Source organism: Cricetulus griseus (assembly GCF_003668045.3).
Source record: "Cricetulus griseus strain 17A/GY chromosome 1 unlocalized genomic scaffold, alternate assembly CriGri-PICRH-1.0 chr1_0, whole genome shotgun sequence".
Taxonomy (NCBI): Eukaryota; Metazoa; Chordata; class Mammalia; order Rodentia; family Cricetidae; genus Cricetulus; species Cricetulus griseus.
This window is the reverse complement of record NW_023276806.1, coordinates 257,806,119-257,820,792: the sequence shown is the minus strand read 5'-3', so window position 1 is coordinate 257,820,792 and position 14,674 is coordinate 257,806,119. Positions and strand designations below refer to the sequence as shown.

The window sequence follows — 14,674 nt, the reverse complement described above, 5'->3', positions numbered from 1 at the left end:
TCGGTGTCCTGAGGATGTTAACCCAGAGCATCCCCACCACACTGATCACAGTGATGCTGGGTGACTTTTCCTTGTCTACCTTCAAATCCTGTCTTTGCACTGGTCCCCCCAGATTTAGGGACACTTGCCCCTGAGCCACAACCTCCCAGAGGTTTGTAAGAGGCTGCCTGGCCATTGGGCACGGGAGGCCCTGCCATCCCCAGAGACTATCCTGGAGCTAGAGAACAAGTCCTTATCTGTTCAGAGGTTTGGTGAGCTTGAGTGGGGCATAGTGCAGCAGCTGAGCTGCCCCTGGGGAGGGCACTGGAGTGGAGTGTCCTCCAGGGAGTCAGTGGCTTCCCTCCTGGGGAACCTTGTTCTTAGGGACAGCTGGAAGGGCCTGCAGCAAGCCTTCTGAGACTTCCTCTTAAGAGGCTGTGGTAGACTGAGCTGTTCCCTTCAGCAGTCCTTGTCACTGCAAGCCTCTAAGATGCCTGGAAGCCATGGCTTACAGTGTAAAAGAAGACCTTCTCAGGTCCTCGAGGCCTCTGGGCACCAGCCTCTCCACCTTCTGTTGAATAGTTCAGTGCTTGCTGACACGTCCCTCTGCCAACCCGTCTTACAGCCCCTGTTCTTGAAACCTCCCTCACCCCATACCCCTCATCTCTGACAGGCATTTTCATGGGACAGCTGCCGGCTGCCGGCAGATGCCCTTCCTGGGCAAGTCAGGGAGAGCCACAGGGAACCCAGGATAGGCTTGAGCTTCTGAGAGGTCTGCTTGGCCCAGAGGCTCCTATCCCTGACCACTAAGGCCTAACACTAGCTCAAGAAAACAGACCTTCCCAGGAATAGGAATGCAACTGCTTTAAGGGCTGGATATCAGTCACATGACCATCTTTCAGCAGACGGAGGCAGCCTTTGAAGAAAGTCAACACCCTTACAATAAAATACTTAGACAAGGACCAAACGGCATTCAAGAAAAATCCTCACAATTGGGGCTGGGGAGAAGGCTGTCAGTAAGATGCCTGTTGCACAGGTATAAGAACCCAAGTGTGATCTCTAGCACCCACACAAAAGCTGGGTGCAGTGATGTAGGTTTGTATCCCTAGCACTGGGGGCAGCAGTGGGTGGGGAGTGGAGACAGCTCCCTGAAGCTCATTGGATAACCATCCTAACCAAATTGAGCTGCAGCATCCGTGAGAGATGCCATCTCACAAAGACAAGGTGAGGGCTCCTTAGGGTAACATGATTTGTCAAGAATTTATATGGAAGTCAAAAGCAGGCAAATGAGGGCTGTGAAATGGCTCAGCAAGTAAAGGTGCCTGTCACCAAGCCCGACCCTTGTGATAGAAAGAGAGGAGGTCCTCCAACTGACTTCCAAGAGCACAATGGCATGAATCCCCTCCCCTCAACAAAAAAGGAAGGAACAGGAAATGTACATACAAAAAATAGATGAGCTGTTGCTTTGGGCTAAGCGGGGAGTGGTACCAGGGTAAGGTGCTTCTAGGGTAATGAAAATGCCCACTGTTGGTATTAGTTATAGTCACAGTCCTATAATATACTAGAAACTATCAAGTTGGGGTTGAGCAGTTGGCTCAGTGGGAAAGGCACTTGCCACCAAGCCTGACAACGTGAGTTTGATCCGAGAACTCAAGACAGAACTATTCCCAAAGGTTGTCCTCTGACCCTCAGCGTACACCTTATTGCACCCATCCCCACCCTACAGAGACACTAAATAAATACATCTCTAAAACATCGAGTTGTATGCTTCAATTTTTTTTTTTTCTGCTAGGTGTGGTGGTACATGCTTTTAATCCCAGCACTCAAGAGGCAGAAGCAGGTGGATCTGAGTTTGAGGCCAGACTGGGCTACATACAGAGTTCCAGGACAACCAGGATAACATAAAGACCCTGTCTTTAAAAAAAAGCAAAAACAAAACAAAACAAACCACCCAGACAAAGATGCTGGGCTGGGATGCATGTGCACCATAGCACCTGAGTGGAGGTTAATTGGAGGATGGCTTGCTGGAGTCAGTTTCCTCTCTTACCACGTGGGTCCAGGGGAGTGAACTCAGGGCTCAGCACCTTCACTGTGTATAGTTTAAATGGGCGACCTCCTGGTCTTTATTGGGAGCAACAGCCTGGATCAGGTCAGTACTAGCTTGGCCAGGACCCCTCCCTAGCCCCAGGGCCCCTTTTCTCACTTGTTGCCCTTTGCCCCTTGTTTCCCTGGCCCACACTTCTGGACCACTCTGATATCCAGAGAGGTTCCAAGGCCCTGGGGCCCTGTATCAGGGCTGCTCCAAGCACCTGAGTTACCCAAACCTGGCCATTTTGAAACCTGTGGCCTGGACAGGCCTGAGCATTGGCACCCTTGTGGAAATGTCCTGAGCCCCAGAGCCACCAAGTAAGCCCGAGTGGTAACTTCTGAGGTTGGGAGAACCAGCCAGGCACCCTGGGCCTTCCTCCCTCTGCTCTTTCTTTTTCCTGCCAGACCACTTGTGGCTTGGGCAGAGTGGAAGTTCCAGGAAGGAAAGGGATGGCTCAGAGTGTGAGGAGAGGGCAGAGAAAAGGCAAGCATTGCGTAGGTGGGCGGGAGCCGATGTCCCACAGCTCTCAGTCTTTATTCAGGAGTCAGGGTCACCTCCTCCCTGTCTCCCCACCCACAGAACCCCACTTGGGTGGGGCTTGTCCTTCACCTGCCCCTCCTGGTCCAGGCCACATGGGCACTCAGATCAGGAGCCCTTGAGCCTGTGGGCAGACAGCACCCTACCCACCACCCTGAGGGGCAGGCAGATATCCTCAGAATCATGCCCTCTGTGGGACACTGTTGTAAGGGGCAGGAGGGGCCCTGGTGTGCAGTTTCTGGTGAGCTGGACTCCACAGCTTTTCCCTTCCAGAGGGCCTTCAGCCAGGCAGAATTTTAAGTTTGAGGGCTGGGGACAGGATGGAGGACATAGCAGTTCCACAGCAACCTCTTCTCCTGGGAAGACAGTAGGTACTTTCGCAGATACTCCTGGACTTTGAAGGTTCAAGAAAGAACCCAAGGGACTAGTAGGGGCCAAGAAGTTCCTGAGAAGGCTATGCGATTCTCTGTCCTTAGGAAACTAGGCACAGGTGGCCACTAGAACACTGATGAGGGCAGCACCCCACCCCACCCCCACCCCTGAGGAAGAAGCACTGCTGGGGGGTCCCCGGCTGGTGCTGCTCAGCATAGAGGGGAGGGGAGGGAACGGGTGCAGAGAGCAGGACCTGCTCCAGAAGCTCTGACTTCTAACTTGGAGGCAGAACCCGGAATAGCATGAGGCCAGTCTCACCAGGCCTTGCCTTTGAGTGTCCCCTTCAGAATATGCCAGCCAACAGCAGGGCAGGCAGCAGCAGTCCCAGGAAAGGGCCCCATACGTGAGCAGAACTCTGCTTCAAATCCCAGCCAGCCTTTTCAGGGTTCTCTGCACCTGCAGGAAAGAAGGGGCTGTGGCTCATCTCACAGACAGCCTAACTCTCCACTACTCCATGCAAGGTGCAGGCAGCAGGCAGGGAGGAAGCATCTTCCAGATCACACATGCTTTATCATGCCCTAACCAAGGGCACCAGCACAGGTACCAGCATCTGGAGCCAGGAAGGAATAGGGGCTGCGGGCCTTACCTGTCCCGGTTGATTGTAAGGCCAGGGTGCGCCCAACTGAGGCATTAGCCCAGGCAGAGGCCCTGGGGAAGTTGGGCAGGGCCGTGGAGGCAGGGTGGCCCGAGTGGTCCAGTGAGGCCTGCTGCCCGCTGAGCTCCTGGGTTGGAAGAACTGGCACCACCACCTCACTGGAAACAGGCAACTCGGCCTCTGCCTCAGGCAACTCTGCCTCCGCCTCAGGCAACTGGGCCTCAGTCTCCACCTGGGTCTGGGGTAGCACCTCTCCTGTCTGTGTCGGGGACATCTTGGGGTAGGGAGATTTCTCTGGGCTCAGGGAGGTTGCACTTGACTTGCTGGCGTCTTTGTCCGTATATTTGGTGACAGGGGCATGTGGTGATGTGAGAAAGTTAACTGGCTCTTCATCCAGTGAGGGCTGGATGTGAGCATCGGAAATGGAGGAGACCTCCCTTAGGTAAGATGGAGCCTCTGTTGCCATGGAGGAGGGGCCTTCCGTTGCTAAGGAAGATGGGGCCTTTGTTTCTACCGCAGGTGAGGACTCGGTTGCCAGGGAGTCCGAGACCTTTGTTACCGAGGAGAAACGTAGAGTCTCAGAGGTTGCTAGGGACGGAGTACCGGTTTCTCTGGAGCTTGGGGCTTCAGCTGCCCGGGTGGAAGGGACCTCGGTCACCCGTGGAGGAGAATCCTGCGCCTGTTCCGGGTTTCTTGTGGGTTCTGTTTGGCAAGGCTAAGCGTTAGTGCTGCAAACGGGGCCCTACCCGGCCGCGCAGTGTCCCACCGGGGCGCGCAAGCCACACTCCTCTGCAGCGGGTGTGCCCTCTGGTCACTGACACGGCCTCTCCACCCACCACCGTCTCGAAGCATCTCTGAAGGACTGCACTGTAGGCCCCGCCCATCCGACCACAGACCCCGCCCACCAGCCCAAACCTTCCCGCTCAGCCACGCCCCCTTGGCACAGCACTCCGGGGGCCTCTGGTTCTCCGCCCAATGTGGGACGGAAGGATGAAATCTGTCACTTGGGGTAACGAGGCGCCAAGTGGCGGTGCGGGGAGGGCAGAAAGTCGCAGAGGGTCCCCGCCGTCACATCCCGTAGTCCCCCTTCTGCTTCTCAAGGTGGGAGTCCTGAGACTCTTGGCCACTCAGGCAGCATCGCATTCTCCCAACCCCTTCTCAGCTCTGGCTTGTCACTCACCGCAGAGAAAGTTCTCGCAGCTGTAGCCAAGGGGGCACTGGGAGCAAGGTGTCCCTTCCTGGTAGGGCTTGCGCCCCTTCACGTTTCCCCTGAAGGAGAAGGCTTTGCTGCAGGGGAAGGTCCGCACCTTCTTCCCCGTCCCCAGAGGGAGCCCACGGGGTGGCTGACTCCCATGGAGTTGCTTCCTGGGAACCACGGGCTCCCTGGTCTTCTCAGGTGAACCAAATTAGACCTGCCATAGGGCTGACACGGCTGCCAGAAGGGACAGGGCCCACATTACCAAGCCCACAGCTTCCTTGAGCTGTTCTGTGCTCTCCCAAGCCTCTGGCCTCTCAGCACTTACGGAGGCTCATAGTTGCACACCAACAAATGGATGTTGGCTTCCTCCACTCCCTGGAGCGTCTCACAGAAGTGGGAACCACAGCCAATTCTCTCAGTCTTGCTCCAGACTACCTAAAGGAGGGCAAACCCAGCAGTTCAGCTCTGGGCTGAGTAGCATAGTTTCTTCCCCTTGCAGTTAGCTCTGTACCCAGCTTTTTGTGGGTGGCCTGAAAACATTCTAGAGCCTTGTGTGTAGTCTCAGGCCAAAACTGCTTAGGGGGCGGAAGCAGGAGGTAACATCATCTACCCTCTCCTGCCAAACAAACAAAGTCACCAGGCCTCTGATAAACTCTGTCCCCTTCCCTTGTGGCCTCTTTCTAGAGGTGCTTAGGGGGTTTGTTGTTGTTTTATTTTGTTTTTTGAGGCAGAGTTTCTCTGTGTAGCCCTGGCTGTCCAGCAACTTGCTTTGTAGACCATATTGGCAGAGAACTCAAAAGAGCCACCTGCCTCTGCCTCGTGAATGCTGGAATCAAAGGTGTGACCACCACACCTGGCTCTGTCCTTTTGAAACAAGGGGTATATGCAAAGGATCAATAGGGAGAACTGCAGCCACAAGGGAGGTCCAAGGAAGGGTTACTTTGAGAGGAAACCTTCCCCATCGCATCTATCACCTTAGCTAGGGCCCCTTCCCCCATTTATTCCACCTGGAATGGCCAGGCTGCTAGAATTTCTTCTTTCCTACAAAAAAAAAAAAAAAAAAAAAAAAAAAAAAAAAAAAAAAAGTGTTAATTCCATCACTGGGGGGCAGAGGCAGGCAGATCTCTGTGGGAGTTCCAAGCCAGCTAAGTGAGAGCCTGCCTCAACAACAACATTACAAAAATGTGTGCCCTGCCACCAGTGTGAGGTCACCATGATTTCCTCGCTAATGCTGGGGCTGGGGGAGGTCCTGCTGGCATTCGCTGTGGCTCCTGGGGTCCTGTTTGAGCAGGTACATTTCCATGCAGAGATGGCTCCTGGCTTAGGGTAGAGTCAGAGAGAGCTTGGCCAGTCTGGCAAGACTGTGTTGGGTGAGGGTGAGCACAGATGACCCAGTAGGGAGGGTGCCTGGAGGGACCTCACAACTTCCCAACTTGGGTGGGTGCTTTTGAGTATTTCCTTCAGATTGGGGCTAAAAATAGCTCAAAAGGATACTGAGGGGCTGGTGAGATGGCTCAAAGGTTAAGAGTGCTGACTGCTATTCCAGAGGTCCTGAGTTCAATTCCCAGCAACCACATGGTGGCTCACAACAACCATCTGTAATGAGATCTGGTGCCCTCTTCTGGTGTGCAGATATACATGGAAGCAGAATGTTGTATACATAATAAATAAATAAAATCTTTTTTTTAAAAAAAAGGACACTGAGAATGGGAGGGGGGATGTGGGAGGGAACGTGAGTGGGATTGGTTTTCCCCCTTTGGTTTCTGGTGTAATCATTTGTACAATTAGCATTGGGAAGAAAAAAGAATTCCTTTAATATTAATGCTAAGTGTTTTTTTTTTTTTAACTTTTTGTTTTTAAGATGGGATCCAGCTCTGTCAGGCTTGGTGGCAACTTCCTTTACCCACTGGACCATCTCACCAGCCCTCTTACAGAGTTCTTTCTTTCTTTCTTTTCTTTTGTTTTGTTTTTCGAGACAGGGTTTCTCTGTGTAGCTTTGGAGGCTGTCCTGGCACTCGCTCTGGAGACCAGGCTGGCCTCGAATTCACACAGATCCACCTGCCTCTGCCTCCCGAGTGCTGGGATTAAAGGCTTGCGCCACCAACGCCCAGCTAAAGTTTTTTCTAAAGCAAAAATTAAACGTTTGTCTATTTGTTTTTATCTAGTTTGGCAGACTAGAAACAGCAAATTAGATATGAAAAATTCGACGAGTGCTGGGCGTTGGTGGCACATGCCTTTAATCCCAGCACTGGGGAGGTAGAGCAGGGAGGAACTCTGTGAGTTTGAGGTCACGCTGGTCTACAGAGCATGTTCCAGGACAGCCGCCAGGGATACACAGAGAAACCCCCGCCCGGGGGGGGGGAGAGAATGCTAAGAGCAACAGCCGCACGGAAGGTGCAAACGGAGCAGGGCAGGGGGTCATCTGCAGTTGGAACACTCAAGGTCTCCTGTCACCCAGGACAAGCTTTGAAACACTCAGGGTCTCCTGTCACCCAGGACAAGCTTTGGAACACCCAGGGTCTCCTGTCACCCAGGACAAGCTTTGGAACACTCAGGGTCTCCTGTCAGTCACCCAGGACAATCCTTGCATTCAGGAATTCGGCACTGTGACACCAGACTGAAATGGGTGACCTAAGTTTTCAAATGATGTTCCTTTTTGAAGAGATAAAAACGGTGGGGACAGTTTTGGTGGCCTCCGACTGCGCGCTATCTGCTATGTAGATCGTTACGGAGGGTCTAAGGAGACTGCCATTCTAAAGCCAGGCTGCTCCGGACTGATGCCAAAAAGCTACAACCACCCCACCTGGCCCCGCACGTGACTCCACCCACCACCCGGAGATCCTGCCCACCCCGCCGGCCTTGCTCGCCCGCCTCGCCCCGCCCCAGGCCAGGTGGTTCCACCCAACACTAAGCGGGCCCAGCCCGCCCTGCCCAACGCACACCTCGAGGTCCAGACCAATCTCACGCACGCACGTGGCACGTCACCTCGCTTGAAGCCCTCCCCCTACTTCACGAGGTCCTGACCCTATCCACACACGTAACCCGGCCCCACACCTGGGGTTCCAGTCCGCCCGGCCCATTGGTGGTGCTGGTGGCCACACCCTACGCCAAGAGACCACGCAATCCCCGGGCTCATCCAATAAGCAGAGGCCTGCCCAACACCTGGAGGCCCCACCCCACCCCACCCCACCCCACCCCACCCCACCCCTGCGCTCTCTCCGCCCTGGCCCCGCTCTCCGGCCCGCCGGGCCTGTTCACCTGGGTGTAGTGGCCGCATATCTGTCCGGGGTCGCAGGTGGCGCTGCTGAGGTTGTAGTGTTGGCGCTCCTCGTGCCAGTTCTCCACGGCCAGCGGCACGTCCATGCCCTCGTCGGTGATGGCGAACAGGTTCTCTCCGCGCCGCCCGCGCTCCTTGTTGTGACCCCACACGCACTTCTCCGCATAGGCCTTGGCGAAGGCCGCTAGGTCGTCGTCCCACCTCTGCAGGGCAGCGAGCGGGGCAGGAGAGCAGGTGAGGGTGGTGAGAGTAGGCCGAGGGTGTCTTGGAACCCCCAGTAGGCCCGGAGACCGGCTTGCCTCACCCACCACCCCTTAGCAAGCTGACTCCCTGCTGTTCTCAGGCATCTGTCCCCGCGGGTTTCAGTGGGGTCGGGAGAGTGCCATCCCAGGCCCTCCCTGGGGTTCCTCTTTTACCCCTCACAGGGCGTGGAGGAGGATTGATGCCGGTTGTGATCTTTGAGTGTTTTGGGGGGCGGGGTAGAAGGGGAGTGGCGGGGAGATGCTCGAAAGCTGTCCAGAGAGATGCTGCAGTATTGTAGGTATAGGCCATGCATCCAAGACAGGGCGCCACCCCACTGCCAAGGGCCTCCCTCCCTGGCAGGCGCCCTTCTGCAGTGGTTAACTCCCTTCTTGGGGTCCCTCCTCCCCGAGGAAACGGTCTCTGTATGGCACACCGAAGGCTCATCACTTCCAGTCATTAGAGCCTTGCCTAACCCAAGGCGGTGGGACCCCAGGTCAATGCGCTCCGTGGAGATCGCAGGTGAGACACCGGGAAAGAGCAGTTTTGCTTAGAGCGCCTCTGAGGTTCTGTCCCTGGCTGGGAGAAGATGGAGGAGTGTGGGAGGAGGAACTAATGGGACATCTGACCCCAAGGACTAAGGAGGAAGGTCTGGATCCCATTAAACTGTCCTTGGCCTTTCCTGGAAATGGATGCTTGCTGTGGCTCTCTTCCACCCTATGGGGGGGGGGTTCCCCTCCAGCTTTCAGAGCCATGAAAGCATCAAGAGCGTGGGTGACACCGAGGTAGGACTGTGTGACCAGCTCCACTTCCCACCCACTCAGTGTGCAGGAACAGCTGCCTGGAGCCCTCCTGGGGGCCTGAACTGTGATGGGACCACGGCTGTGCCTCACTGATTCTCTCTCTGGTCACTTTTTAAAATTAATTATGTACGCACGATTAGGTGTGCGTATGTGTGTGAGTTCAGGGTCGCACCTAACGCCTGCATGAAGGTCAGAGGACAGACAGCTTTGGGAGCCTGTTCTTCTCACAGCCTCTAGGGAGGGAACTCAGGACCTCAGGTTTGCTCCTGCAAGTGCGTTTACCTGATAGACATCAGGCCATCCCTGCTCTGGTCATGTTTATTTCACGTTACAAGTTTGGGTAGTCCCCTGGACCCTGGCAATAGTGGGCAGTGGGGGTGGAAACTGGGATCAGGGAGTCTATGGTGACCTGCAGGGCTCCAGGATAGACAGGCTCCTTCTAGGACTGACAATAGCATAATCTCCCTCTATTACAGTGCTGGGTATTGTGGGTACTTCATAGATAGCTGTCACTTCTTGATGACAGAGACAAGCTCAGAGCAGCCCCAGCTCTAGCTTGCAGGCTGAGTCCATGCCTGAAGTCCCTCCCGGAAGCCACTGTAGGCTTCTCAGCCTGTGGCATTGCAAGAACCATGATCCTCTCTCTGTCCCTGGAAGCAGGTCCATCCACACTGTCATTCAGTAGTCCTGGGCACTGGGCCAGGCTAGAGCAACAGCAAGGACCAAGGAGCCCAAGTTCACTTGGAGAACATGACTAAGTGCCGTGGCCAGTATCACAGGCAACTGTGTACTGTGGGGCATGGGAGAGCTGTGTAGCCAGGCTGAGGGTGGAGAAAGAGACGGGGCTAAATGACAAGGTACTAGCCAGGTAGGGGGCACCCCGAGCACGGTGCACACTGGACAGCTGGTGTGTGGGGTGTGCAGAAGGGAAATGGCGACCCTGAACCTCAGCACTGATAACTAGTATGCCGGCTTCAGATTTGTGTGCAGTTCCTGGTTGCCAACGACAATGGGGTTGAGAATGGCTGCAGTGCTGTGAGCGTTTCTCAGTCATATTGTCTGACCTGCAGGGCCGGGATGGCCATCCCTAACTGTCCATCAGGAAAAGGCTCCCCAAAGAGTCACCAAGCCACAGGGGGACAAGCTGAAGCTATCACCCAAATGCTGGGACCCCAGCTTTGCTTCTGTATTTCCCAGGTTTACTTGGCTCTTAGCTCAGGGGTTCCAGGCCACCAGAAGGGGCCTGGGGGTGGGGTGGGGGGCTGGATCAGTCAGGCCTCTTCGAGGACAGAAAGGGAGCGACTGTCACTTTATCCGCTGAAACCAGAGCAGACATCCTGTCCCAACCCTGTCATCTGATAACATTTCCTTCTGTCAGATTGGCCACCACCAGCACTCTGCCCCTGGCTCCTGTTGTCTGTGCACTTCTCTTGACGTCATGGAGACAATATTTGTGTTATATGTATACTTTACATTTCACTGACTGCAGCATTAGATGTTTGAGATTCAGCCTATGTATATGGGTGTGCTTATGACCTCATTTTATAGATGAGAAGCTAACAGTCCACATGATTACAGAAGGTGCCCTAAACCACAGCCTCAGTGCTGGAGACAGCACCTGTGGGCCCTGGACCCCCTCCCTCCCCTGCTCTCCTTCCCCAGGGCTTTCCAGGTTCATCCTGCTTCTTCCTCTCCTTGGGGACCCTCTAGGTCCTCACTTCTTGGAAAGAGTTGAGGAGGAGACCACGGGTGTGGGGAACCAGGGTTTTAGCCCCAGTGCCAGTCCCTGGAGTTCAGTTTCCTTATCTAGATGACTGCTGCTTATGAGGACGGGCATTCTACAGCACAGGGACTCTGCCGAGAGCATCCCTACAAGGAGTAAGGTGAGGAAAAAGGCCTAGGCAGGCCGTGCCCAGCACCCCTTCCATCCCAGGAGGTGGGCACTCAGCCACACTCACCATCTGTAGCATGTCTGAGGCTGGTGGGGACACCTGGGCACGGTAGAAGTTGTGAAGCTCCACCATGGTTTGCTTCTCATCCTCCGTGAGGGCTGAGGTGGGGCCAGTGACAGTCAGCAGCAGCAGAAGTGTGGGCAGCGTGGCCCAGAGGCTGCAGGAGCTGAGCATGGTGGCCAGCCCTCTCCGTCTCTCCAGATCAGGGGTCTGGCGGCTGGACTTAAAAGTCCTTCCCACACAAGCACCACCCTGGCTGGGGTGGGGCGGCAGGGGCTGTGTCTGGAGGCCCAGCCTGGCTCACACAATGTCTCCAGGAGGGCTGGGTGCCTTGGGTCTGGACCAGAGTTGAGTCCACTCCCCTGGAGTCCTTGGCAACAGCCTCCTTTCTCTTGGTAACGGGGTGGGGGTGGGGGGGCTCGGGCCAGGGGCTGTGAGCTCCCAGGTCCCTTCTGAGGTGTGGACAGATCCTCAGGGGACAATCTCAGAAACAGCTGCAGAGCTGTGGATGTGGCACCCAGCTCATAACACAGTAGACTCTGAGGGCAGGACAGGAAGGAGCCTCATAGACCTGACCCCCACCCTCAGGATTTGGTAAGACAAGGAGGCTGCCAGTGCCATTGAAAGAGCAAGGGAGGGTGAGATGCTGTGTCCAGCTGCCTGGCTCCGTAGGTCCTGCCTACTGTGATGTTTATGGTAGAACTGAGTCGTGATAGGAACATTAAGTGCCCACCCCAGGTCCTCTGCAAGAGCAGCAGGCACTGCTGAGCCTTCTCTCCAGTCCCAGGACAGCCTTTGAAATAAGACTAGGAATATCCGCATGAACAAGAAAGGAGCCGTGTGTGTGTGTGTGTGTGTGTGTGTGTGTGTGTGTGTGTGTGTGTTCAGAGGTCTCTCATTCTCCTCAGATGGGCTCTTCATTAAGTAGCCCAGGTTAGCCGCTCTCTAACTGCTATCCTTTATCCTTCTGCAAATGCAAGTGTCCTCCTCTCCATTTTCAAGAAGACATTCTCGTGAGGACATGACATGTGGAGTTTAGGTTCCTGGCCAGCACAGATTTGTAAATACTTGAGGGTGACAGTTTAAGAATGAAGAGAATTTAAGCAGACACGTGGTCAGAAAGGGCATCAGAAATGGGGGCCAGGAGATGTCTACTCCAAAAGTGATCTAAAGTAAACTGCATGAAGAAAATGATGGCCCACAGGGCCTTGCACTCTGCGGTGTGGCACTGCTCCTGCCCCAGCCATCTACATTGAGCTGGATCCTTGCTTGCCCTTGCCGCACCACTCCAGACACCGCCTGTTGCAGACTTACGGGTGACAATGCCTACTTGTGTTTGGATCCCATGGCCCTTCCGGGTCCTTCCTCCCAGAAGCAGTTCTAGCACCCTCTCCACATGGCCACCGGGAGATGGTGCCACAAAGGGTGGGTACTTGGGCTCTGAGCTGAGAAATGATTCCCCAGATGGACTCATAACACAGTGGTGTTATTGGGAGGTGATGGAAGCTCACAGGGTACTTCCTTGGAGGCTGTGTTCCCGAAGCTCCTTCCTTTAGCCTCCTTTTTGCTTCCTGGCCACTGTAGTGTGAGCGGCTCCACTCTGTCCCCTCCTCCACCCCGTGATACACAGAACCCCAGGCTCTGTATGAGCCACAGTTTACTTTCCTCAGGTAGAGTTTTGGTCACAGCAGTGCAGGCTCCTGTCAGGAGTCAGCCTAGACAGCCTAGGATATTCTATTGGCCTGCAGGACTCTCTGCTCTTGGATGGAGCCTGCCTATGTGGCTCTCCCTTTGTTGAGCCAGCTAGTGTCACTGGGGCCCCCTCTTCTGACAGATATGGTTTTTAATGGTTCTGTCTGGTATGCTCCATCCTGGATCTGCTCTTCAAGCTGACTTTGTGTCTACTGTTCTGATTTGTTCTCTGAGAGCAAACCCATTTCCCAATGTTTCATTCTCTGAGAGCAATCCCGTTTCCCAAGGATTAGTTCTCTAAGAGCAATCCCAGTATTTTCTCTAGTGGAGGTAAATATAAGGATTTAAAAAAAAAAATGAGAGTTGGGTGGGGAAGGGAACAGGAAACAGTAGTCAGCTAGGAAAATGTCAGTCCTGTGTGGGGGACTGTGAAGAATGAAGGTCAAGGAAGGGCGAAGACTCTAATTGTTCAGCTGGACACGCCCACACGCCCTGGTTATCAGAGGGCAAAGATGGAGAGTTGGCAACTCCTGAGTGGGCTGTGGAAGTGGGCTCTTCTAACCATGGTAAAGAGGGGCTGGAGAGGTGGCTCAGAACTTAACAACACTGGCTGCTCTTGCAGAGGTCCTGAGATCTGTTCCCACCAACCACATGGTGGCTCGCAACCATCTGTAATGAGATCTGTAATGTAATGCCCTCTTCTGGCCTTCAGGGACACATGCAGGCAAAACACTGTATACATGATAAATAAAATTTTAAAAAGAGCACTAGCTGATCTTGCAAGGATTCAAGTTCAATTCCAAGCACCCAAATGGCATTTCATAACCATCTGTAACTCTAGTTCCAGGGGATCTAATGCCCTCGTCTGAATTCTGTAGGCATGGGAAACTCTTGTGGTACACACAGGCAGGCAAGACACGCATACCCATGAACTAAATCTAAAAATAAAAAAACCTGAGTGGTGAGTACTGGGTATGGAATTGAGAATGTACCCATATTCCACAGGAAGCACAAACCCTTTCAAAGGAAGGGTAGGGGGCTGGGGTGTGGCTCGGGACAGCCTGTGCTTAGCATATTCTAACCTGAGGCCAAAAACATCAAAAATAAATAATAAGGAAAGAAGGGAGATGGTAAATAGAAAGTGGGTGGAGAGGAAGAGGGAGAGAAAGAAAAAAAAGAGGGGGAGGAAGGGATGGAGAGGGGGCGGGAGAGACTGAAAGACAAAAAACAAGGGGAAGGGCAGGGGTGATGAAGGAACAAGGTCGAGCAGAAACAGGACACTCCCTGCAGCCCTCTGAGTTACAGAATACAACACCATGGATTCAAGAAAGTAAGGGCTCAAGGACGAAACAACAGAGCAAATGAAAAAGGTCACACTGAGGGAACTTCACTGCACTGGAGCAGGGAACACATAGAGAAACATACAGATACAGCTGGGAAAACAGTGTTTGTTTTGTTTCTTCAAGACAGGGTTTCTCTGTGTAGCCCTGGCTATCTTGGAGTTGGCTTTGTAGACCAGGCTGGCCTCAAGCTCAGAGATCCACCAACCTCTGTCTCCCAGAGTGCTAGGAGTAAAGGTGTGTGCCATCACCACCTGGCAGGGAAAACAATTTAAATAGAAGGCTTGAGATAGTCACAGTAAATGAAAAGTTTTTTTTTTTTTTTTTGGCCAGAGTTAAAATACAGAGAATGGGTGTAGTAGACTCAAAAGCAAAAGTCCTCACACAGTTAACATAAAGATTCATAGCCGGGTGGTGGTGACACATGCCTCTATCCCAGAACTCAGGAGGCAAAAGACAGGTGGATTTCTGAGTTCAAGGCCAGCCTGGTTTACAGAGTGATTACTAGGACAGCCAGGGCTACACAGAAAAGTTTGTCTT

General features: G+C 53.9%; 1 protein-coding gene across 1 annotated transcript; it reads right to left on the bottom strand.

Moving 5' to 3' along the window:
* Nucleotides 1–2,563: 2,563 nt before the first annotated feature.
* Nucleotides 2,564–14,302, bottom strand: Pi16 (peptidase inhibitor 16). Its single transcript, XM_027394436.2, has 7 exons — nucleotides 11,109–14,302; nucleotides 8,089–8,310; nucleotides 5,156–5,265; nucleotides 4,813–4,901; nucleotides 3,624–4,334; nucleotides 3,296–3,433; nucleotides 2,564–2,961 (listed from the first exon to the last, which is right to left on the bottom strand). The coding sequence occupies exons 1-6, from the start codon at nucleotides 11,274–11,276 to the stop codon at nucleotides 3,321–3,323; spliced, it is 1,413 nt and encodes a 470-aa protein (XP_027250237.1). The 5' UTR covers nucleotides 11,277–14,302; the 3' UTR covers nucleotides 2,564–2,961; nucleotides 3,296–3,320.
* Nucleotides 14,303–14,674: the final 372 nt, after the last annotated feature.

What these genes read in the sequence shown, in the direction of transcription:
- Pi16 (XM_027394436.2), bottom strand. Translation starts at nt 11,276, where the DNA reads ATGCTCAGCTCCTGCAGCCTCTGGGCCACGCTGCCCACACTTCTGCTG. An exon ending in CCTCAGACATGCTACAGATG is followed by an intron (nt 8,311 to 11,108) that starts GTGAGTGTGGCT and finishes GCTGCCCTGCAG; the next exon opens with AGGTGGGACGACGACCTAGC. An exon ending in CTTACAATCAACCGGGACAG is followed by an intron (nt 3,434 to 3,623) that starts GTAAGGCCCGCA and finishes TCTTTCCTGCAG; the next exon opens with GTGCAGAGAACCCTGAAAAG.